This window comes from Channa argus, chromosome 4, assembly GCF_033026475.1.
Source record: "Channa argus isolate prfri chromosome 4, Channa argus male v1.0, whole genome shotgun sequence".
In the NCBI taxonomy this organism is placed as follows: domain Eukaryota; kingdom Metazoa; phylum Chordata; class Actinopteri; order Anabantiformes; family Channidae; genus Channa; species Channa argus.
Window position 1 is genome coordinate 18704970 of NC_090200.1, and position 26157 is coordinate 18731126.

At 37.8% G+C, this 26157-nt stretch overlaps 1 protein-coding gene across 4 annotated transcripts in view; it reads right to left on the minus strand.

The window, feature by feature from the left end:
* Positions 1–26157, minus strand: part of furinb (furin (paired basic amino acid cleaving enzyme) b) — a 79429-nt gene that overhangs the window by 28483 nt on the left and 24789 nt on the right. For all 4 annotated transcript variants that reach the window (XM_067500361.1, XM_067500362.1, XM_067500365.1 and 1 more), the window contains 2 exons: positions 9651–9749; positions 2840–2935 (listed from right to left, as the gene is read on the minus strand). In XM_067500361.1, coding sequence (XP_067356462.1) covers positions 2840–2935; positions 9651–9749 — 195 coding nt within the window. The remainder of the gene's footprint in view (positions 1–2839; positions 2936–9650; positions 9750–26157) is intronic.

A 26157-nucleotide genomic window follows, 5' to 3' on the forward strand; every position in this document is an offset into this window, starting at 1 on the left:
ATCAACAAATTAACTGGAGCACTCAGAGGAACCCATGCAAGTACACGGAGGACATGCAAACCCCAGACACAAATGCTGTGTTTGGATGCAAAAATGATCGCCGGGGATGCAAACTTGCAACCATCTGATGTGAGGCAACGGTGCTAACTTATTTTGTTCAGAATTCCTTTCTTTCATTTCATATGTTGTTTAAAGATCTGAAATAGCTTAGTGGCAGATACACACAAAAAGAAAAGAAAAGAAATATTTTTCCTAGTGCTGTATTAAATGGAAGATTACTGATGGAAGGTGGTTCATGAACACTTAAAATACAAATTTAATGCATTAATCCAATATGACTGACTCCTCAGGCTAAGCACCCAGTGTGAGCCTCCAACTATAGCTATACTGTCTGAAGACAACAAGTTAAAGGTCAGAAATCTTGGTGTGATCCCCCCAAATCATTGCTAACTTCAGGGATTCATTTACAGAATAACCAAAATCAGATTTAAACTGGCACAGATACCCTTCAATATACATTTAAGGTGATGTTTGCTACAGACTGATGGGGCCCGTGTTAAAGCGTTCATTAATAAAATAAATTTGTCATAAAAACAAAACTTCAGCAATGGTTGTATATGTCAGCTTTGGTTTTCAAGTCAGAGATGGGTAAAATACTTTAAATAGAAGAAAAGGGGATTCAAGGCAACGGATGATTAGAGCTCTAATACCAAATGTGAGAGGTGGTTTCACAACTTCCATTCACCGGTGATTTATATCTGGGATAGTCAATGATGTCATTAATCCATTGCAGTGAAAGGAGTTTTGTACATGTAACAAAGAAAAAAGGGAAGATTAAAGCAAATTGAACCATCACTGAGAGAAGCTGTAAATAACAAAACAGACAGAACAATTTTCTATTAGCTACAGGTGATCCAGTTCAGTAGTGGATCTGTCTTGACATTTAATTTTACATTCAAATCAGAATCCTTAGATATAAAGTTTTCAACATTTTCTTATGTTACAGCCTTATTTCAAAATGGATTAAATTCATTATTTTCCTCAAAATTCAACAAACAATATCCCGTAATGTCAATGTGAAGAAGTTTTTTGAAAACTGCAACTTAATAAAAGATAAACAAATAAATAAAATCACGTGTATAAAAAGTATTCATGCCGTTTGCCATGACCCTTAATATTGAGCTCTGGTGCATCCTTTTTCCACTGATTATCCTTAAGAGGTTTCTACAACTTGATTGGAGTCCACCTGTGGGAAATCTAATTAACTGAACATGATCCCACAGGTAACAGTGCATGTCAGAGCACAAACCAAGCCATGAAGTTTGTATTGAGTCACAGATCTGGGGAAGGGTACGGAAAAACAATTCCAGCATTGAAGTTCCCAATGTGGAAAGTGGCCTCCATCATCCGTAAATGGAAGAAGTTTGGAACCACCAGGGCTCATCCTAGAGCAGGCTTGACAAACAAACTAATGGATCGAGAGACAAGGGCCTTAGTCAGGGAGGTGACCAAGAACTCGATGGTTACTCTGAAAGAGCTCCAGCTTCTCTAAGAGGAGAGATCAGAACCTTCCAGAAGAACAACCATCTCTGCAGCACTCCATCAATAAGACCTGTATGGTGGAGTGGCCAGACTGAAACCACTCCTCAGTAAAAGGCACATGACAGCCTGCTTGGAGTTTGCCTACAGTAAAGCATGGTGGTGGCAGCATCATGCTGTGGGAATGTTGACTAGTTAGGATTGAGGGAAAGGTGAATGCAGCAATGTACAGAGACATTCTGAATGAAACCTGTTCCAGAGCCCTCTGGACCTCAGACTGGGGTGAAGGTTCATCTTTTAGCAGGACAACAACCCTAAGCACACAGCAAAGGATAACAAAGGAGTGGCTATGGGACAACTCTTTGAATGTCCATGAGTGGCATAGTCAGAGCCCAGAATGGAACGCAACTGAACATCTCTGGAGTGATTTGAAAATGGCTACGCACCAACGCTATCCATCCAACCTGATGGAGCTTGAAAGGTACTGCAAAGAAGAATAGGAGAAACTGCCAAAAATAGGTGTTTAAAGCTTGTACACATCATACTCAAAAAGACTTGAGGCTGTAATTGGTGCTAAAGGTGATTCAACAAAGTATTGAGCAAAGGTCGTGAATACTTATGTACATGTGATTTCAAACAAACATTTTTCACATTGTCATTATGGGGTATTGTTTGTAGGATTTTGAGGAAAATAATGAAATAAGGCTGTAACATAAAAGGTGGAAAAAGTTAAGCACTTGGAAGACTGGATGCACTGTATTTGACTTGCTTGTGTTGGTCGTGAAACTGATGCAACTAAAGACATCAGTTCCATTTATGCCAATCTAACTGACCATAAGAAAATTAATAATGTCAGCCAATAAAAAGAAATACATCTTTAAATTGGGTATCCTCCAAGGTTTCTGCAGAGCTGAAATTTCTGAGCGCTGCATTGGTCAGACAGAGCTTAATAAAGAAGCATTGGATGTTTAATCAGAAATAATTGCATAGGAGTAACTGAAAACTATCCAGGACACATTTTGCTATTGACAAATCTGAATGCAGAGGACCTTCAGTGTAGCCTCAAAATCTAAAGTGGCATTTAGAATAGAATACAGAAAGATGAAAGATCATTACATAATCTACTGTGCTCCCACCTGAATGCCTTTGTTGGTAATATTAAATGGATGGTGCTTTTATAAAAGAGCAAGCAAACTACTGCAAGTGACATTTCTTTTATGTTTAAAACTTATCTAAAGCACATATACCGACAAACAGGGGTTTTGAGAAAAGATTTAATTGCTACATTTTCAACACGCACCAGGTACCACTGCTTCGGGAAATCAGGGTCTGCTGGGTCTTCATAGACATCCCTCTTCTTCCTTTTTCTTACCACTTGCTGCTCTGCCCATAGGATCTGTATCACAAACATACACACACACACACACACAATTTACACAGTGATCAACACACTATGATAATGTCAATAATAATGTTCTAATTTTAAAAACTGACTATAGGCCCCAGCTCTGTTAAAAAAAATAATAAGTAGGAAGAGAAGCTGAAATGTAAAGCAAATTTAAAAATTAACTCACTCACAAAGTATTTATCTGTTCAGTTCTGTTTCATGCTTTGTCTATTTAGTTCTACAGGCATTTCGCTCTATGAACCTAATTGAAAGCGTAAGAATAATCAATGCTAAGACATCAACATAGAGTCTGAATGATAAGAAATTGTTTGAACTTCTGTTTGGTCATGTTACCCTAATTCACCTAAGTGCAAATACAGTAGCAGTGACATTTTCACACATTTCTTTTCTTTAGCATCCCTGCAAGCAGCAGACTCCTCACTAATCAACACCAATATAGACACTGCATAGATAGATATGTTTGGCACATTTCACTATGTGTTAACTGTATGTGTCGTATCCAAGCTGTGAGAAAAAACTTCTGGCACTTTCTAGCATTGACAAGCATTGCTTCCTTATATGTGTGTTTGAAAAAAGTACATCCTAATCAAACACCTGTCTGCAACTTACCAACAAAATGCAACATTGTAGTCGTGAAATTTGACAGTTTTTGTTTTGTTTTGTTTTTTACTTGGGAGACATAACCACTAAATGTCCATACAGTAATTTTTTTCATCACAAAGCATATCAATTAAATTTTTGAAATGATGCCAGTTTGCCAAAAGGCCAATTTCCAAATGGGTAATGTACTTGATTGTTGTTTTGAGGGAACAATACAATGTCTGTCTCACATTTACATTTTACACTTTATTGATGCTTTGCAGCAACTGACTTTGTTACAGTGGCCCACTAGAACAAACAGAAAGACAAAAAATATAAAAATAAAGTAACAATTGTGCAAATGATCAATGTAACGTGCAATGTTCAATTTTTATTATTTATTAAAGGGTCTAATAACCACTGGAGTTCCTGCTGCGTTCAGTCCTGCATTGTGGTGGTATAAGTCTATGGCTCAAATTGCTTTGCTGAAACACCTCCAGGTCGTGCAGTGCGGAAGACTCATTACTCAGGATACCACAGTTCAATTTCCTGAGCATCCTCACTTCGTAATCGTTCAAGATGGCGTCTGTGTTCGGCTTTGCTGACGCTCCTTCTCAGCTTTTTCATGCATTTGTTATTGGTTTGGTGTTTGGTACAGCTCACAGGACGGGCTGTGGAGAAATGTATGCCATTGTACACCATGATTGTTTCTCCTGCAGGCAATTGAGTCAGGACTCTGGTCCCACACACACAAAGGGCCATACATTGGACTGGGTTTTCAGTTTGGGCCTTTGGGTGGATCAAATATCTATTGAAGATATTCAAGTAAATGACAGTTGTATTTTCACAGTTGTCCCTTAATGGGGAATCTCCATCATCTAAGGTGATCACTCAGCGACGCATTTTAAATTAAGATGCTGTTGATAAGTTTTGTTCTTTATTTGATCCCAGCTCTTTTAATGAGTGTACTGATGTTGAGTCATTAGTTCAGTCATTCGTCAGTAAAGTTTTTTTGTGTTCCTCTTCTCAGTCAAGCCTCAGCAACCTTGATGAATTGATTTGATCAAATCAATCTATACATTGTCAGATATAAAATGAGTGTTTTTGTTTTCTACGATATGATGAGGTGGTGGGGAACGAGCGGGTCCAGTGGAAGAAAAACCCCACCACCTTGACATTTTGCAGAAGCATGGCGAACCAGACCACACAGACAAAACTTCAGACAGATGCCAAGGGTCCAAAGTATTGTATCACTATTGATCAAGGAAGGACAAAGCAGGACTTGGCTCTAAGCTCATGACCTAACTCATTCCATTTCAAATTTGGCTTTGTACTTAGCCTTGAAATATTTATGGCACCAAGTAAAGATACACTAAATAAACTACCATCTTCAAGTATCCAGCGCCTGTAAATATCATGTATAGAGTATTTTGGTTTATGGATGAAAATAGAACTTCAGTGAGGGGACTACAGATCAAGTAGCGAAGACATATTTCCGCAAGTTTGTCTTCTGCTTGTTCAAAAGCTGTTTAATAAATTACTTGTACCGTCTCCATCACTTACAGATTTTGCTGGTTAATGACATCTGTGATCAACTTAAGCAAAACACACTTTAAACTTATCTCTGCTCCACTCAATTTGTGTCTCTGAGCAGCTCTCACAGCAGAGCCAAAAAAAGCAAGGGAGAACCGCATATTAGGAACCAAGGCAGTAAAATGCTATACTATTTTTATGTGATCAGCTTTATTGTAGTCAACACCAATTCTTTAACATCTGCCCCAGCTCCAATCCTTAGAATTGGTCTGTTTAACAAATGAAAGCAGTAATTAAAAGTGGTGCCTCACACCCTCTTCTTATATATTGTAGATACACAGTAGTTACATTAGTTACCTTACAGTATTCCCATCTATCATGTAATATTTAATAAGCACCCCTTAACTAAAACATATTTACACTAGGTATTTTTCTCATCTTATCTTGTTACCCGGCTATACCCCGCTAAGTTTGTTTATTGTTATCAAATAACAAATATGTATCCATAGGTACTGTGGAGGTACACCACTGATACTAATAAGTAGACAGCCTTCTTCTAATATTGCTGGACCATTTAATATGCTCAGTGAGACTTGTAGGGTTTGAGATGTAGATCTCTCTCAGTTTTTTTTTGTTTTTCTCTGAGCATTTAATTATCTGACCTCTGGGTAAATGTGCATCCACTCCTGCGAAGACTGGCAACTGTCTTGAATTCTTTTTTCACGTTTAAATGGTCTTTCTTGCTGTAAAACAGTGAATTCCAAATTATTTGGTAAAAGGTTTTAATAACCCGTTCCAAATTGATGTGCAGCAACATTTACTTCTATAAGATCATTGATTAGGTCTTTCCCTTTTAATGCTGTATTAACACACAGTTGAGTGCTCCAGACCAGGAAAGTTCCAAAACTTCTGCTTTTATAGAGGTCTGCACAACTACTGATGATCAATTAATAAGAGCTGATCATTACCAGCACCTGGACACAACTTATTCTCTTAAATCTTATAGAAGTCGCAAGAGGTTACATAATATTGCCCTAATTTTTTTTCTTTCTAGTTTCATTTTTGTTTTATAAATAATGGCACAGTGAAAAAAAGTTGTATGCTGTTGTTCATCTGCGGTTGTATTTGGCTATCATTAATACCCGCTAAGACCTGATGATTTCTATTATGCTTTCATATAAGAAGTGTAGGATTAAAAAAGTCTGTACCAACTTTGGCACATGACTCTATAGTGTGTACTATTGAATATGTCTTTGAGAGCGACAGCCAGAAACTGCCTTACACCATGGTTTAACAATGGCCACCACAAACCAAATCGATTCTTCCTGTCTGAAGGTGTGGGGTGTAGAGAGGCAATGATAAACATCAAGCATAATGGTAAATGCCTATGCAGCTGCCAATGTCATCTAGCCACCTTGTGATTATTCAGGAGATGTTGATAAGCAGCATGTTAGCACCACAGAGCAGAGGAGGTGATGTGAGAGAGAGCAGCTGGATTACAGCGAGGTAACAGTGTAACAAGCTCAAAGCTTAGCACTGACTAATCCAAATCCAACCATTCTGTTTTCATTGCCATTTAAAGCTGTTTTCTTTGAAGCAGGTGAAGCAGAACCTTTTCTTTCCCCTTTTCTGGGGATCACATGTTTTCACAGACACATGAATATACAAATCCACATAAATAAAAACTCACATACACACAAGCCAACACACTTATGCTGTAGTGCATTTGGCAACAGCCATGGTTTGCCTTAGGTTTAGTCTAGTTTTGTTTGTGTGGGTGGATAGGTAAAATGACAAACTGTTCCTTATCCAAAGCCTGATGTCCTCAGTAACTAAAGTTCAAACGCTGTGTTACCTTGAACTACTGATCTTCTGACTGAGATGAACAAGTGTGATGAAAGCTCTCCTGGTAGGACTGTTTTTGATCATATAAGTGAAGGCTTTTTTCTCTCTGCTTTTGCTGTGCTGACGGTAGCTAAAGTCCAATTGGCCTTCTCTCTCAGTTACCAGTGCTACAAGGCAAGTACATTACCCTAGTTTCCATCTTCGTGATTATTTGCGTCCTTCCCAGGCCACTTTTTGAAAGCATGTCAATTTTGGATTGAGTCTCGAATTAATGACGTGGGTATATTTTTTTACTATAGCAAAAGGTAACTACAGTAAATCTCATTTGTTGTTAATATTGGAGAATTCAAAGCAAATCTTAAAACTATTTGTGGACCACAACGTTCTTGCAACTCTCAGTCAAGTGTCCTGCAGCCATAATGCTCTCAGACCTTTGTTAATGTCCATTGGGACTCAATACTTAAAATTTAGAGGCCTAATTAAATGTCACCATATCTCACTAATCATGTCTTGAGGCACTTGTCAGACCAAATCAGTACTCTCTTTAACTACCTTGAATTGGGCACAGGAAAAGCTAGACAGATTCCTTGGGCTCTAATTTGGCATATGGCCAAAGCCTGTTCTCACCTGTAACCACCCTCTATTTAGTATCAAAAATTTGAAAAAGTGTAAACATGTAAATAGGATGTTGCAGAGTTTAATCGCAGTGGCACTGAAAGGGAGACAATTGCACTTGTGTGCATACAAGGTTATTTGCTGTTGCTGCAGGAGTTGACAGTTATTCAGCTTTTTAAAGTTGCCAGTTTGGCTTTGATAGGATACCCACTAGATATGTTGCATGACTGCTATAGCAGTCAAAAATCAACATTACCTATGGCAGATTTAAAGGTTCGGTTCACCTTTGTTTTTCCTATAGTATGAGGACACATGTAATTGGTTTTATACAGAAATTCACATTCCACATTTAGTGGAAGATTTTGCTTGTGGTGCTTGAAGTACAACATATTATAATAGGAAAACAAACGCTTTTTCTATTTGTTTTCAAGATAACAAAGAAAACCATTCACACATAGGTATGTAGAGTATCCCAATTTTCGTCGCTTTGTCACTGTGTTGGATTTTTCACACTCACATCTGAGTAACATTTTTTTCCCCCTCAGGTCAGCTGTAGATAAAAGCAACAAAGCAGTCGACACAGCTTGCAAAAGGTTATGACATTTTTAGTTCTACAAATGTAGCACATTAACCTTTATATTCACAAATATAGTCACAATTTTTGCACCTCACATACAAACTGAAGCAATATGAAGCCAAACTCTAAAATAAATAGTGTATTTGTCTACGAAATCTCTTCTCTGCATTTCTTATTAGATAACTCATCCCACATAATGTGAGCTACGAATAGATTTAAGATTCAAACAATTTTATTAATCAGAGAGTGACTAATGAACACTGTTCCAGCTGATATCTGCTCTATAAGAAAGGAAAGAACCACACAGACAGAAAATAAATTCTGTAAAAACGAACACAAAAAGTCTAAAGATGCAAAACATGAGGTAAGCTGTGGTAAGCAGTGCAATAAATAATCAGTCATTACGGGAACAGTAAGCAAAATACAATTTTCATATAGGCCTGTTGTATGTCCTGCTGCCCACACAAGACAGGGCTTTAACAATCTAGCTAACAATAGCTAACTACCTATTTTTTCAAGCACAATAATCTGCTTTTCAAAGTGAAGATTATAATGCTCTAGTGTGAGGCTGTTTTGACTGATTCCCTATATCCGCCTGTTTGGAGGGATATGTATATTTGGCTGCAACAAGGATTCAAAAATCATGTGTATAATTGTGAATTTAATAAGTTAATACAATTAATTACCTAAAAACATTGTTCAAGTCAGTCAGTAGAATTAATTTGGCCAAGAAATTCAATAAGCTTTTATGACAGAATACAGAAAAATGTTCTTGTGATTGATGAAAGCTGATTTTCAAGAAGACAGAATGAATGCTTTCTGCCACTTTCTCTTCTGGGTTCCACTGTCATTTTTAAGCCACTGTGAGAAAAACGTAGCCTTCTGGAAAACTTTCCCAAATTTTAAGTTTAATTCTCTTTAGTTTAAGAAATAAAATCAATACAAGCTCTTTTTGTCCTGCAACAGAATGATAGTGGATATTGCCAGATCCTGAATCCTCAGTAAGGTAGGTTTGAAAAAGAAAAGGAAACAATGTATTCCCAATGTTGGAATTTCCATGCTGACTCAACTACATCTGATAAACACAGAAACTGAAATTTTATAGTGCGAGTTATAGTGTGCAGAGTATACTGTACATTGACTGGACAGTGTGTTAATTCAGAACCAGACTAATTGAAGATTGAAGATTGAACATTCAGGGATGGAAATTGTTCCCATTTACCAATGTCATATTGATGAATCCAATTTTGCTTTCTAGTTCACATTTGGGTGCATATAATGATTGTTACAAGGCTGGAGAAGCAAGGCTAAATGCACAGAGACACCCCCAGCTGTTGTGTTGTAGGGGAGAATTTATTTTGCATATTTCTTGAATTGGGTTTGGGACAGATAGAAGGACCAGTGTGGACTGCAAATCATACAGAGCTTGACAAGCTGTCATTGGTGTTGGCATCCTTTTCTCTTGTGATATAACTGCTCTCTTTGTCTAATCCAATCTGTCTTTTGGCCTTTTGTTGCTGCACTGAGTTGTGTGAGAGCGGACAAAAGTCTTACCTGGGGTTCTTTTTGCAGTCTGATATGCATCCCCTTGTGGCCAGACAAAGCCCTTTTCTCCACTGCATGGTGCCTGAAGTGATAATAATCTCCAAACACCTGCACAAACACAAAGGGAGAAGCAACGAGTTAACCTGCAGCAATGTGATTGCTAGATAACACTCCATGCTCACCAAGGCATTCATGTGCACAAGAGCAAATGTTCAGATAGGTTTTGAAAAAACAGTCACATCCATTTGGAACCCCTGGATATCATAGCATGGCATTTCCTGTCGCTATTCCAAACTGTTCTTGCTAATAGACATGTGGTAAGTTCTTCACGTCATTTTCTACACTCATTTTATTACCAACTATAACATATCCAGTGAATTGGGACTGTAGTGTGTAGACAATATCAGTAGTTGTAGAACTTTTTTTTTTTTTGTCTTTCGGCTTATCCCGTGAGTCGTGTGGCCCACTGTAAATGTACAATAGTGTTTCTGTGCTGGCCCCAAAGCACAATACTGCTTGGTGCATTACATTATGATGATGTTACAAACATAAAAGATACTTTTTTAGGCTCTAAATAATCAGTTTAGCTTTCAGGTCTGTTATCTAACAACTGATGTTATTATGACTATAGTGACTTTTTCCTCTTTGCAGACATTTTTAAAATATGTAAAGAGCTGTCATATTACTAGCTAAATGCTGTTGCCATAAAGCTTAAATTGCATGACATGGAGGGCTAAAATATTTTTGATGTATTGATCACTTCACTTTGAAAAAAAAAATTAAAATGAATTTGTTTTTGGACCACAATGGAGAGATCCCCAGGTCACTGCAGCCTCTCCAAAGGTAGTTGTAGCTCCTCGGCTAACTGGAAGTTTATGGTGCATGGTAGTCTGTATCTACCAGCAAGCTTTTTGCCTTAAACTGCAACACATCATTAGGGTCTGCCCTAAACTTTTCAGTGAATACCTTCTACCTGTTGACATTTTGTTGGTTGTGTAAAAGTGTAGCTACAGGCTAAACAAGCTAACACTATGTGGTGGAAGAGTGAAAGCTAAGACAGCTTTAACATTATCCTAAAGTTAGGAGAATTAATTTAAGATTTTGGGAAATAGGAAGCTTGCATATTGGACTTTTTGTATTTGATGTTAGGGTAGGAACATTGACGTAGGAGCTGTTAATCTGTATTGGCTGTTTCTTTACCAAAATTCAGTTACCATGGCTACTAATGAGTTAGGATCAAATCTGCAAGTAAAGAGGTTTCTGTAATATGGCCTCGAGTAACCATGACCTGATCTAAAAGAGGCAGGGAGTTAGATTTTTTTCTAGTACACTAATGAAGCTAGATATATTCAAATATTTGTTGAAGAAATTTTAGCACCCACCTTTTATTTCACTATTTGGTGAGTTTGGAATAAGTGTTTTGAGGATCAAAGAGAATGTCTGCTCATAAGTTAACCTGGAAGTAGGATAAAGAAACACCTTTTTTACAAATTGAAGAAAATGTAAGACATAAATTTAAATACACCTGTGCAGTTGGACACTATCACAAATTATTAGCTGTATATTTTAGAATAAAGTCACCACATAGATATTTAAAAGTATTCTTTGTACCACTGATGTTCCCTCACATCTCGTAGTCATAAAAGATATTCAAAGAACAAGTGATTAGATGACAGCTGTCACCAAACTGGCCTTAAACCTCAGGGAGGGGTTTCTTTTGTCCAACTCTGCTCTTAACTGACAAATGGAGGAGTCTGTACCTCTCCTAGTCATGGTCAGCTGAGCAAGATGAAGACTAATCAATACAGAAGTCCAGAAATTAAGTATGTGGTAAAAGACAATAATTATCAAAAAAAGAGAATAAAAAGTAGATGAGGATCAGCCCGGCCATACTTTACATTGGTATTCACAAGAGAGCTGTCTCCATTTGAAGAGGAAACATTGCAATCTGTACAGTAGTGCCATTAGGGAATAGCTCACCTTCACAAGCCCAGTAGAGCGGAGGAAGAGGGCGTGGGGGGTGGGGGAAGGGAAGGGAATGGGGGAAGAATGGAAGAAGGTGAAGAAAAAGATAGGAGGGAGATGCAGAGTCTGACAAGCCAACCAGGCAGGATGTATGTATGTATGGAAGGAGAAGAGCAGACGCAGCAGGATGGAAGGCTCTCCTGAGGCTGTAGGCTGATTGTGCAGGCTGACTGTCTGCGAGCCAACCACACTGGAGGCTGGAGTTCAGACGCTCAGTCTGGCAGTACCAATATCAAGCTGCTAGCCCCACACTGGTCAGTTTTGCTTAATTTGTCAAATATCAGTAATTAAGATGTGATTTTTAATAGCTTTGTACTATTATTTCCACATAAACTGTGTGGAAATGCAACCTTTAATTAATAGTGTTATACAAAAATTTATTTTTCCCCTTGAAGCTTCTGTCACATGCAATTAAGTGTCCAGCTTAGCAAGAGGCCCTAAATGATGACAAATGTAGCAATTAATAGGGAAAATATAAACAGAAATGTTAAGTGAATTGTTGTTTTCAGTAATAATATAGTGGCAATAATGTGATTAACAATTAGGAAACTATAGTTCAGGACATGTTTGTGACTTGACTTTGTGAAATTGTCAGTAAATTAGACAATCAGCATCTGAACTTATATAGACATTGTCTCAAAAACAATAATGTGAAAGCCGTGCAAAAGTAAATGGCCTCTGATTGATGCCGGACTTAGGTGTGAAAACGACCAAAGAAATTAATGACACCCACTCTCACATTTATTGCAGCAGAAAGTTAATTTGATGCGCTGAGGTGGCTTTTCCATGGGACAAAGGTATATCCTAAAGTACTGATGTCCTCATTTAGACCAAGAGTCTATGGGTGGGTCTTGAAAAATTGAGATGGAGATAGAAATGTTGGTGTAGCTGCCCATGAGTGTGGCTGAGTCATGCCTCTTCAAAGTCAGAACCAGAATGAATCATATGGTTTGTGTGTGTGGGCCTGTATGTGTATGTGTGCCAGTGATAATAATTGAGAGCACTGTGGGTCATTAGTCACCCTGCCACTTTGCTCTGAGTCTGCATTAATGGCATACTACCCTTACACTCCACACTGGGCAGTGCCAGAAGGTGCTATCTCATATGTTTCTTACTTTAGCTCCATTTAATAATTGAATATAATTAATTAAGTATAATAATTTGCAACCATTTCTGCTTTAAAGGGAAGTGACAATTTATTTGGATGAATTTAGATCATTTTGCATAGTTTACACATGTTCATTTACTTTTAAACTTAACTTTTAAGGCTTTTAGGATTAAAATATATATTTATAATCTACTCTTATAGTATACAGTACTTGCATACATTAACACATAGGAATATTATGAACCCATTTTTCAAATCTGCAAGAACAGAGAGAAATTTGGGAAAATTTGTGTTTTTAAGACATGCCCCAAGGTTTCCCTCAGGCCAAATCCAAATATGCATTTTGTGGACTTGAAGAACCACAACATACTTCAGAAATTTCCTGGGGGTATTTATATAAGGAGAGCAAGTTTAAACTGGAAAAAAACAACACTGTTGACATCATTAAGCAGTTGCTGTCTAATAAACATAACGTGTTGAGTAACACTTTACATACTGCAAACCAATTATAATAACTAGGTGGCACAAGGGGCAATGTTGGATAAAAGTAATGGATTTAAATAATAAGTATTGCCAGTATAGGAAGATTTATGAAAGATTTAAGAACCATCTAAAATAATCTTTAGATGCCAAATCTAATTTCTAGCAAAATAATAAGCAACAGGCTATAAAATAATAATCAACAGGTTATTATTTTAACCAATTTGTTTATGTTCTGCAGAGCTATCACTTTCCCCCCTTGAAACCAATTTACTTTGCTCATTATGCTTCGGAAACATCTGGCCCGCAGATAGTCATAGTTATCAAATTACAATAACTCTGAATGCTAAAAATCTTTGCTTGTTGCTCTTCTCTGATTAATTAGAAGGATGAGCCTCACTCAAACACTTTTAGAACAATACATATTATTTTTAAACACTTTTGGTCACAACCATTGTGCATTTCAAAATTCAACCATCATATTTTGTCATATTTTTCTGTCATGCTTTCAGAATTGAAATCCTATAACCAATTTACATATTCTGAACTACACCTTATTTCTATAACTGTTTACATACTCTGGCTTACAGAATGCAAAAAGCATGAACAGGTCTTAATTTTTTAATAGAATCTCTGTGTGCTTTAAGATGGAATAGGATGGATTTATATTTATCAAATTTCGTTTCACTTATAAATGACTTTGTAGATATACAGTGTCTCCTCCTTACTGTATCCAAAAGAATATTTCAGTAAGGTTTATGATCTCAGATATAAGTTGCGCCGTACATAGTGAGAGAACAGACTGCAGTAGACCCAGCCCTGTAATCTCCAAAGAAAGTAACCCTTGTAATGTATTTTCCATTACTGTAAGCGAGGCAAACTTACTTTTTTTTTGTTACTTTAAAAGACCTGAGCTTCAAAGTTATCAATAAGTGAACCCCACACTCTTTTATTGTACAATCTAAATTCCGCAGATACTCTGGTAGAACCTTTTCCTGGCTGAGAATTTTAATGAGAATAACTGATAACTAATTTCTGTATAGATTTCTCTCAGAAAATAGTTTACTGTCACAATAACACGATCAATGTGTATTGTAGATTGGTGCGTTAAATGTCCTTTGCAGCCATGGTGATTTTATAGATTGGGTTTTTCTCAGTAATGAAAGAGACTGGGAAGGTCATCGGTGAAGCCACTAAGATTTGAATTTTGGGTTGATTTACTGAGAAACCATACACTGAAATGCAGACTGCGAAAAACAAACAAACAAACAAACAAAAAATGCAACAGTAGCTTCCACAAAGGGACAGCTATCTGTAAACATGGACACAAAGATATAATGTAATTAGTGAATATGGATTTTTTTCCCTCTACTTATGTCTGCTATTTCTTTGGAATCCCTTGTATGGCTGCAAAAAGAATTATAATTTTTTGACTTTTAAAATGACATTATTTGTCTAAATTGGGTTCATCTGATGTGAATGTCAAGTATTTCAAGCTTGTAATTTGAACAACTTTGCACTTATAAGAGTGTGCACTTGTGTGAGACAGACAGATGTGGGAGTCTACATGCTAGCTGAGTTAGAGTGCAACTGACATTAGGATTGCTTATCAAAAGCTTTCTGTCATTCCAAGAGCTATGTGAAGCATCAAAGAAGCATCAACTAGTTTCACTCAGATTTTCACCATTTCTGAATTCAGCCCACTCACATCAATGCTTCAGTTAGATTATTATTATTATTATTATTATTAGTTTTCTAATAATCTTGTATATTTTCGCTACTAACCACTCACTGTTGATTAATGAAGACAAAAAGACACTATTGCAGCATGTTCCATATTAGAGGTCATACTCATAGTTCTTTGCACTCCACCAGGGATTTCAAGCTATCTGCTGAAGTTATCAGCCAGAGTGGTTGTTAAGACTTCAAGGTGACTGAAAGTAATGTCATATGGTGTGTCCTACATCCCAAATAATGTATCCTTTTTTAGGGTCTCCTACGGTGCCTGACTTGGTCTCTAGCCACCTTCAGTTGCAGTAGTTCAGTCAATATTGGCCAGAGGGGATTGGCTTCAGGTCAGTGGTCCTGAAAAGGGAAATGAAGCAAGCTTTCCCTGGGCTGTAACCTAATGTTATTACATATTGCTGTGTATGTGCATACAAGAGTTCAAGCCACTCTTCACTGTTTCAAATAGCTTTGAAACGAAGTAAAGTTTTCTTTTCAGTTTCCATACTAGGGAGGAAAGAATTACGCACTGCACTTGTTGGAAAATGTATCTGAAATTTGTTTTGAGGCAGACACACTGTGGTCCTTTCAAGTAATAGGTGGTGGAAAAGTGATGGAAAATGGTGGAAATATATCTTTTTAAATCACAGAAATGAATTTGTGCCTTACAAGAATAAAACCTGTTCCAATATACAGAAAAATATAGACACTGTAGAGAGTGACAGCACATGTGGATTCCAGGTGACTAATGGAATGATACAGTGTGTACATTATTTGATATTGACTGCGACCAATTTCTACAATATTTCTGCATTCTCTTTAGCTTGAGTAAAGTGCACAGAGGCAAAACCAACTATTGAAAATGGTGTCATTCACATCTGTTATAGCAAAAATACTGCTGGACAAAGCAATAATAGCAATTCACTGTGCACAAAATCGAAAACTGACATAAATTCTACTAACCCTAAATAGTAAATGCATATGTATGTGTGAGAGATGCTGAAATGGACAATGATATTCTGCTCTTGTGTAAAACAGAAAAGCAATGAGAGGTAGCTTCTGTTGCACATCTGAGATAGAAATGTAAGCAGCACAGCAGACTTCATTGATTACCACAGAGCCCAGCAAACCCTTCTCCCTTCTAGCTTTCCCTTTTATGTTCCCTTTCCTTCCTTAATGTTGCTTTTTCAAACAGAACACAGATCAATTTAAAACTATAGAGAAATAGACTTTCTTTGCTGCTTACAATTTGTATACAAATCAAATGTTAAAATGATAATAAAACAGCTATCTTCAGTGTCCACTGAGGCCACTGTGCTGCTATGTTTTAGACTAATTATAGCTGAAACTCTGGGGTCCCGCTCAGTGGAAAAGCTCATTATTTTACTCTAAAATAGTGGCTAATTGAGTGTTTACAAATGAAAGGTAATTATTTGTTTGCATCTTAGTTCTAATTCTGCAAGTTTCCCGCCTCAACTGCATTCACTAGCTCAAGGGACTTCTTGTCTTGGGAAAAGCTGAGCCACAAAAACGGTTTTGGATAATTACGTGGCTCAATAGCAAAGATTTAAGAAAATGCTTATGAAGACACCCAGCTGTGGGTAAGTAACAAGAAATACACATGATAAAAGGTGTGACCCATGATTCGTGTGACTGAATACATGTAATAAAAACAAAACAAACAACAAAAACAGTTAATCAAGCAGCTTTGGGGCGAGAACAAAGGCCTTAACGGTAGAAAGATTCTGAATAACGGTTTGTCCAGCCAGAGCCATTCCTATTCTAATAGAGTATGGAAACATAAGTGAGGTAGAACAATAAACACATCACAAGAGATAAGATTAGTGAGGAAGGTGGAAAAATAAGTATGAAAGAGCTACAGAAGGCATGCGTCATGAAAGACGCTGCGAGCACAGAAATACAGAGCCCCTACTGATGCCTGACCTTTCAACAATTTTACCATAAAAATAAATTTTAAAAGCTATGTCACCAAAAATGACTACTGCCTTGTAATCCTAATCAGAGAAGGTATCCGTCTCTGTGCTAAAAAAAATTGTAAATCTACACCCTATCACTTATGGCTCGATGCAGTGGGTCTGAGTTAGATTAGAGCAGAAAATTAAATGGCCCCAGTATATGAATCTCATGCTTTTGCTCCAGAAATAAAAATTTTGAAAAAAAAAAAAAAAAAAAATAGCATTCCTGATGTAGCTTATCTCTGTGGTGTGGTTTTTCATAGAACAGATAAGGGACCGAGCAGGGTGAGGGGGCTTATCACAAACCACACACACACACACACACACACACACACAGAGTAAAGCTACATCATAACTCAGCCAAAGCTTGCTCAGAGTGGCACTGATTTATCCAGCCAGCAACTCAAACTCCCAAACCAAGCCTACTGGTGTTCAAAGCAGTTCACACATCTGCACATAGACACAAACACCCACACCAAAGATTCTGAGCTATGGCCTTAAGAAAGGCAGACTGAGACAGACCAAAGGGGAGTGTGAGCATGTATGAGAGAGAGAGAGAGAGAGAGAGAGAGAGAGAGAGAGTGAGAGAGTGAGAGAGAGAGAGAGAGAGAGAGAGAGAGAGAGAGAGAGAGAGAGAGAGAGAAACAGAGCAAAAATAAATAAATACATTTGTGATTTACTCAAATAGGCTCATTCTAAAATCCAATATCTCTGTGTGTTGATTAAAGGTGTTAATCAAATTAGTAAACACCTAACATTAACTATGTGTTAAATCAAGGCAACTCCAGAAGAAAGGGTTAATTTTGAAGCCATTAGGAAAGGGGCAGAGTAAACAGACAGACATTCAAGCAGATAAACAGGATCAGTGCTCGCTGGATCTAAAGGTGCTATGGAAACAAATGTGCCACCATGGTGAGTGTATCCAAGAAAGAGCTCAGGCAACGAAGCATTATACAAATGAGGAGAAAGACAAAAAAATGCTTGAATTAAGAAAAAAATGCAGCTGAAAATACTTTAAAATATTGAGTATGCAACAGTGTTTAGTATTCAAAGGATGTTGGGCTATACAAGTACAACATGAGCACTGCTGGCCTTTAGTTTATGTCTGGAGGCACAATGTCTTCCTGATTGCCATGTCATAAAATTTAAAAGCTATTGTAATCTGAAGTGAATAACACACACAAGCTACACTTGACTCGGTTATGCCCCCCACCAAAAAAAGTCCCTTCTCTGCCACTTATTTATGGTAATTGTGCCCATGTTTTCCTGTATTACTTATTTTCAACATGTTGGCTAAAAGTCAAAGGCACATCCTACAACTTGTTAGCACAATAACTATAGTCCATGAAAAATCAATGTGAAGCGCACTCAAAGGGTTGTCCTATTGATTTTTTATAGACTCAGATCAGTCAATCCATCAATGGATGCAAGAGGGGAGGCAGGAGCGCGGAGGAAGGCACCATGGGTTTAGGGCAGCGGTGATGGACTACTGAAAAGGAAATGTGCAAAATGTCCTCTTCCTAGTATGTGCCCTTCACTTCAAGGGCTCAGCTCAGAAAAATGGAAGCTGTCAGCACCTTCAGACATACAGCAAGAATATGCAACTCTACTGCATGAAAACCATAACTCTAGAGAGAAAAATCACCCCACACTCTCACTTAAACATCACAGAACAAAGCAGAAACACCTGCATGTGCACACGCATTCACTAACACATACTGACACACTCACACCTCTACATCTCTGTCTTCCACATTTCATGTGCGATGAGGTCAATAAAAAAAGACAACTCCAGCCTCCAGCTGTCCCCTTCGGCTTGTTCCTCAGATGGTCGCCTGTTTAAGAGCACCAGGATTCCGTGAGACTGCTGGTTTATTCATTTGCAAAGTGTAACTCAGCCCACTGCTCTTTTCTACATCACCTAGGCTGAATTCCACGGTCCCAGAACAGCCTTTGTCAGGCTCTGTCATCCTAGTTTTGGCAAATTTAGTAAATAGATTCCACTTACATTTCCATTCTTGTCGGTTCAATTCCTTCATACTCTGTGTCTTTTAGTCACCCCCCTGTGACTCCTCCTATGGTTTCATCTATTAATACTGACATATTCTGTGCTTACATCTGTTCCCTCTCTTCAAGTGGAGACTGTTATTAAAATCGTTCATGTATTCTTATCTACAATATTAACCAGGTATAAAATCTGACACCGTATGTGACCATCTTACAAATGACTGCATTTATCTACAGTATTTTGTGGTGTATGTATTGTAGGACATTGTAGATTTTGTACTAGTATGATCTTCTTAAGGTGCAGCGATGTCTCTTTTTTAGTGTTGGTGACTTGCCACACAGCAGTGGACCAAAAGGTGCAGTAGGCTAAAATGTGTCACTGGAAATCCAGCGGCACATTGCAATTTTAGTGTGACTGTGCTGTCCGCTGTCTGTCTGTACAAATAGCATCAACAATAGAAATTACAGGACATGCCTCTACCCCTTGGACCTTTTCTTTGCATTTTAATAGACAGAAGCACAGACCCTTTTTATATCTTCAAATCCACACCAACCCCCCTTTGAGTACACACTTCACTTTGATTTTACAATGTTCAAACAGTAGGCAGAAAAATCTGGCAATAGAGACAAATAAAAGTCAGTTTCTTATTTTTCATTACAAAGCAAATGCAAACTGCACAACACTCTACTCATATAACATAATTATTTTGATTGTAAAGATGTTAATTCTAACTTCAAATACTTTAAAATAACAGAATAAACCATTGTTCTTTTTCAAATAAATGTTATTGGACTCAGGAACCATAGCAACTGCCAAATTGTCATTATATATAGAAATGTGAACTCAGCATAGACTTTGTATCATTTATAAAGTAACTGCAGTGTATTAACACCTGACTTTTGGTGCTCTGGCTTTGCACTTATTTTTATGTTGGATGAGATGAGCCAATAACTTTTCATAATTGCTACAAACCACTGATAACCTGACTGACAATCCCAGCATGATTTTCCTAATTTGGCATTTATAGGTATATTCTTTTTCGATACTGGTGCCAATCACTGATTTTCTTTAACAATTAAAAAAAACAAAAACAAAAAAAACCTAGTTGAACACCTAATGAGTATACCATATAAGTTTAAATGTGTGTTACAAAAAACATTTGGCTTAACAAATAGGATTGCTTAATTTCATGTTTATTATTCAATATAATTTTATATATATTCAATATAAGGTCCGGCATTTTACTGTGTGTGTCATGACAAAAATAAAGCAATGAAGTCCAAGGTACTCCTTGTAGACCTATGCGATAGAAATGTGAGTGCATAGATGAGGGCATAGTTTGAAAAAAAAACTGAAAAACTTTACATGCTGCCTCAGGCGCAAGGACGTCAGTAATTGAGAAACTAAAGATATTTGGATCCACCCTGACTCATGGAGTTAGGTGTGCAGCCAAACAGGTAAACAGGCAAGAAGGGCCTTGCTGAGGGGTGTGATTACCTCCAAAGCTCTGTTAGAGTGGGGCACTCTAACAGAGCTTTGGAAGTGGCCTACAATTTGTATGTAAAAACCACATTATTACATAATTATATATTGACTGATGGATAAAAATGACAACTTTATTCATTTGAAATAATTCTACAACACAACAGTAAGAGATGTTTAAATGCTTTCAGGTGAATCCTGTCTGTGATTTTCATGGACAGGATTTCAAGGCGTGGGCAGGTGCTTCTCTACTTTTCACAGATTATGTGGTTTGTTGGCGTCATTGGACTGTGACCTTATGCATGCACTGGGAAGGTTTGCTGCTAAGTGGGAACAGTCAGCGCCTCCAAGTGTGAAACCATGGTTCTCTACCAGAAAACAGTGGATTGCCTGCTTTGGTTTGGGAATTGAGTAGAACCTGTGCCTGAGAATTCCACCTCAATTGAGAGAAGGATTCGGCATGTGAACATTTATAGATTCACATACTCCTTTCACATTCCATTTTGAAAATCCTTCTCTCAACAGAGGATATGGCCTCAGGCGCAATCTGTCTCCAATTTTCCATGCCACCCTTTCAACCATCCCCAGGATGATTAAGACTGCTTCACACATCCATCAAGAAGGCCACACCTAACAATCCCATCCTAGGCAATTAAGGCTGTTTAAAGTCTCCATGAGCCTGCCTTGTTTTCGCTAACAAGAAACAATACCTACTGTTCTCTGGAGGACATAACTGGGTGCTCCAGTCCGCTTCTTTTTACATCTTGTGGTTAGGTACTAAGTGATCTATGAATGGTTTCTGTTAATGTGCCCAAATTTTACTGCCTGTCCTAAATCCATTCCACTTCCTTTTTTTGCTTGCAGAATGAGAACCATTGCTCGAAGAGAGACGTTATTGACCTACTAAAGGCTGTATGATTTGTCCGTTGCTGTTATACCTCAGCAACTGATTGGAAAGCTGACCCTGCAGTCCCTGATCACCTCCCTCTGTAACTGGATCCAGGACTTCCTGACTGAGAATAAGTCAGAATCAGCAAAAATAATCTCCACCATGACATTGAGCACAGGGGTTCCACAGAGCTGTGTGGTCATTGCACTGCTTTTCACTCTACTGACTCCCAACTATGTAGCAATGCACAGCTCCATCCACATCATCAGGTTTGCTGATGTAAACAGGTGGGCCATATCAGCAAGAGCAATGAGTCAGCATACAGGAAGGTGGTGCTGAGGCTTATGCACAGGTGTAGAGCCAACAACCTGACCGTAAACATGCACAAAACTTAAGCGATGGTTCTTGACTTTAGGAAATCACAGAGCGGTCACTCTCCACTGAACATTAATGGCTCGACAGTGGAGATCGTCAAGGGTTTCAACTTGAGGGTTCGGACTTGGCAGGGGACAGAAGATTATTTAAAATTGGTGCAGCAGTGTTCTTTGTGAAAGCAGCAGCTTAGTTAATGTACGATAATAATCTCAACTTTAGAAAAACTGACCTAGTGAGTCCAAGATAATTTGTAAAGTCGTGGGTGTAGCAGGTGTAGATAAGGGTCTTGCTACATAGCCCTACGGATAGCGAGTGTTGAGTTTGAGGGCTGAGGAGATGTGAGGGCCTATTCTTAACATCTAGGTGCAATCTAAAGGAAGTCCTTTATCCAAAGGCAGATGGAGTGGGACAGTCTTCCAGCTTGGTCACCAGTCTGTGTGGGAGGATGGTAATAAATGCAGAGCTACAGTTTAAAAAAAACAGCTTACCATAGCTCCTTGCTGCTCCAGGTGGACCAGAGCAGTATGAAGAGCTGTAGCTATGTGGTTCTTTGTAGACCTATGATCTCTGTACACAAATTGGTGTGTATCAAATAATAGTGGAAGGCAGTTGATGATATGACAATTTTTATCGAGCACTTTGTGATGATGGGTGTCACTGCCACTGGGCAGGCTGCTAACAAAATGCTATTGGCAGTGGGACAGTGGTTGAGGACAGGGTTAAAGACTGTTTTAGGATCTTAGTAAAGACCCCCCACCAGGTTCTCTGCACAAACCTTTACAATCTGTCTAGTAATGCCATTGGGTCCTGCAGCTTTCCTTTGTTCCCCATCCTCAGTGTGCCCCTTACATCTTGCTCCTCCTCAATGAGGATGTGTCTACAGTGAGCCTATGACTGTATGTGGCTGCCTCAAGAGACTACACTTAAAATCAGGTAAAGAAATGATTCGGCTTTTCAACATTTTCAGGCCATGTTCTAACAATCCAAGTACTCTCCTAGCTGAATATGCATTATGTTAGATTTAGGTTCAAATTTACATGCCCTTACATTGTTCTTTGCAAAGAGCGGAATGTTTGTAAATTTTGCCAATATACCTAATTTCAATGTTAGCAAAAATAACTGTATGCATTAGGTTAACACTTGCTAAAGTTTTCACTTGCCAAAAGTTACTAACATTACTGTTACTTTTAAGTAACATAAATGAGCGTAAATGGCAAAATTGACATGCAATTCTAGCATCGCCATATTGTACCACATACAGTGCTTCTCAACCATTTAGCCTGTGAAATCAGCATGAGGGTTAGCAGAAACAAATTAAAGTAACGTTGGTCTACTAAATTCTCAACTATAACATACAATTTATGTGACTGGAGGTTGCAGACTCTCCCATGTGAAAAGCTCCACATTCTTTTTTTGCATACTGTGTAGGGATGACATTTTTGTAGGCCAACCCATAAGTTAACATCTCCCTAGTTCCCTCAAGAAAACTCAATAGAATTTTTCCATCTGCTTTTTGATTATTGAAGAATATGCTCTATCACAAATAAAGATTTATGATAGTTTCATGTTTTTTTAGCAAGTTAATCTTCACAGATGAACACCACTTATGATTTTTTTTTTAAAACAAGTGGCTGAGTATTATATCAGCACGGTAACAGCAACAAAAAATCCACAGGTCTGCACAAAAATAAAAGGTGTTTTAAAGAATTTTGTGGTAAAAATAAAAGGAATTACTGAATTATACAGTCTGATAAAACAAACCCTGCTTGTGCAGACCAAGATTCTGATGTAAAAATAGGAGATCCATCACAGTGTCCTGTTGAGAACAAGACACTCAGGACTCACCAGATCCCTCAGTTCTGTTCTAAAGAGGACCCAGGACACACGAGTGTCTACTCATGAAAACCACAAGAGCAAGCTTATTAAAATAGCAGTTTGTGTGCATCTTTGAATAAGGCCTAGTTCAAAGTCACAGAGACCCCCTCCTTAAACCCCAAGAGCACAGACAATTGAGACTGTGTGGTGATAGTGGGAACCTCAACTTTGCATTGCTTTGCATGAGCTGGAAATAACCTCTGTAAGGGAGAAGGCTTTTTGCCGGAACCTAATAAGATGGTGAAGCCTAAGAAACAATGGAAAAACTGAAACAGTCACATCATGCAAGTAAATAGATGCATATGTAGTCCTTGACTTTAATAAATCTTGTTTGTCATTTACCACTCTATTCCATAACAACATTTTAACAAAGAAATTTCAACTCAAAACTCTATCACTGTATAAAATTGATCCTACTAAATGCAAACATTGTTTACCAGAGAAAAGTAAATTAACATAACTTTATATATTAACAAAAACAAATGACTTGAAGATGGGAAGCAGAGTCAAGCAACAGTACTTTTTTTAATATAGAATATTACAAGGTATGTAGACCTAATGCAGCAGCAATATGACTAAACTACCACTCTTTCTGTGTGAGGTGTATGTACTTGTGTGGCAGCACTGAAAATATGAGAGAACAGAACACTTATTATAAAGAACTCTTGTGCAAGGTCCCATGATAGCCTTCATAACAATGATAAACTGCTGAAGCATTCTGCTAAGCTACATCATGTGACTTGCACCTTCAGGAGTCTTTCTATTATGCTGAAGGCAGGAGCACAATGGGAAGAATTTCTGCGAAATAGAACAGGCAATTAACATTCAGGAAAGCACTATATATATATATATATATATTTTAGCCTGATTTAGTTTTTAAGTTTCCTCTCATACATTCATTAGAGATACATTTTCTTTAGACTGCACAGAGACAACCTTGTGTGGTACGTTGCTTTTTTTTGAACAGTCCAACAGCAGAAAAGACAACAACGTTGGAGCTGACAAAAAGCTAAACCATTCAAACTCCAAATTGTACTATTTGTTAAATTAAGGGTTTTGTATTAAGACATTCCCAATCAGTTCTACTGTACAACATCTGAGGCAGAATTGCCTGTAGATGCCACTGCAGTTGTAATGCACCACAGATGGAGGACAGATGCATGAAGGGGGATAGAGGGATTACAATAACTACCAGTGTACACAAATAGTAGACATAAATAATGCAGTCATCTTTCTCATAACAGTATAATGCAGACTAGAAATTTATAGTTCTTGCTATTCAATCTTGCCTTTTAATGAGGAGGCCTTTAAGCAAAGGGTCCATTACTCCTCAGCATGACTCAGAAGTAAATATTAATATACTTGCTTGTTCAGTCTGTGGGATAAAAGCATAAATCAGAACGTGTAGAAATGTTCAGTCTTATAACAGAGATAAGGACTCACATACAGATAGGAGGTTATGCATTTCATAAATTTACCATTTGGAGGCCTTTTTCCACAGTCCAAGCTTAAATGACTGTATGTCTGAGACAAATCCTTTTTTTAAGAACTAAGAGCCAGAAGGTTGTAAGGGCCATTTAAACCAAAAGCCCTTTTAATGTTCTGGGTCAACTGCTCCATTCTTTCATGTCCATTTTGTTTTAGAAAATACACTTTGAAGAACCCCTACATTGTTAAAATTATAGGGAGAACTGCTCATCCAGCACAGCACTTGTTCTTTGCCCATAAAGAATTCTAAAGACAGAACCAAGATGGAGCAAATGCTGCAGAAGTATTCTGTATTCATCGTCCGCACGGAATAGTATTATTTCCACATGGCAGGCACTTTTTCAACATTATTCAGGCTGAGAATGATCTGGCTATATAATAAATACTACTATACACAACTCACATCTCTGGATTCCAAGCTGCATGATGGCATTCATGAAACCCATCAGCCAAATCATATGAACTCGCTAATGGGTCCACATGGATCATTAACCACTAATTACAAAAATGTTCAGGTTTTTATGTAAAATCCATGCATTCAAAGTAGTTATATATAAATTATTTATTAAAGTCTATCTATTGCACCAGCATTTGTCTGTTCTAGTTGTAAATTTGTATATAAATAATGTATGATGTGACAGAACAGCCTCTGTAAACAGACACAGATGTAAAAACTAATCCACCAACTTTTTGTAAACTCCAGGAAAGAGCTACATGGTCAACCACAGTGCCAATTTCAGGAAGGCCTGGATTCTTTGGCATTTCACAATAATTCTGTCTTTTCTTCAAATAAACAGCATAAGTCTGCAACTGACCAAGTGTCACATTTCAGTCAGGTGCCTGATATCTCTACCCTCACAGACCTTTGAATTCTTTATTCTCTTTTTTAATCAAAAGATCATGTTTTATACTTTTACGGCAGCACAAAGTACACATTGCTCTACACACCCTTTTCTTGCATCATATCTTCCTCTCAGACATTTATTTAGGATAAGGGGGAAAAAAGATTATGTACTGCAGGCTGGGACGTGGTTGTATATGACCATGATTCCTTGTATATGATTTTGTTGCTAGTTGTTTCACTT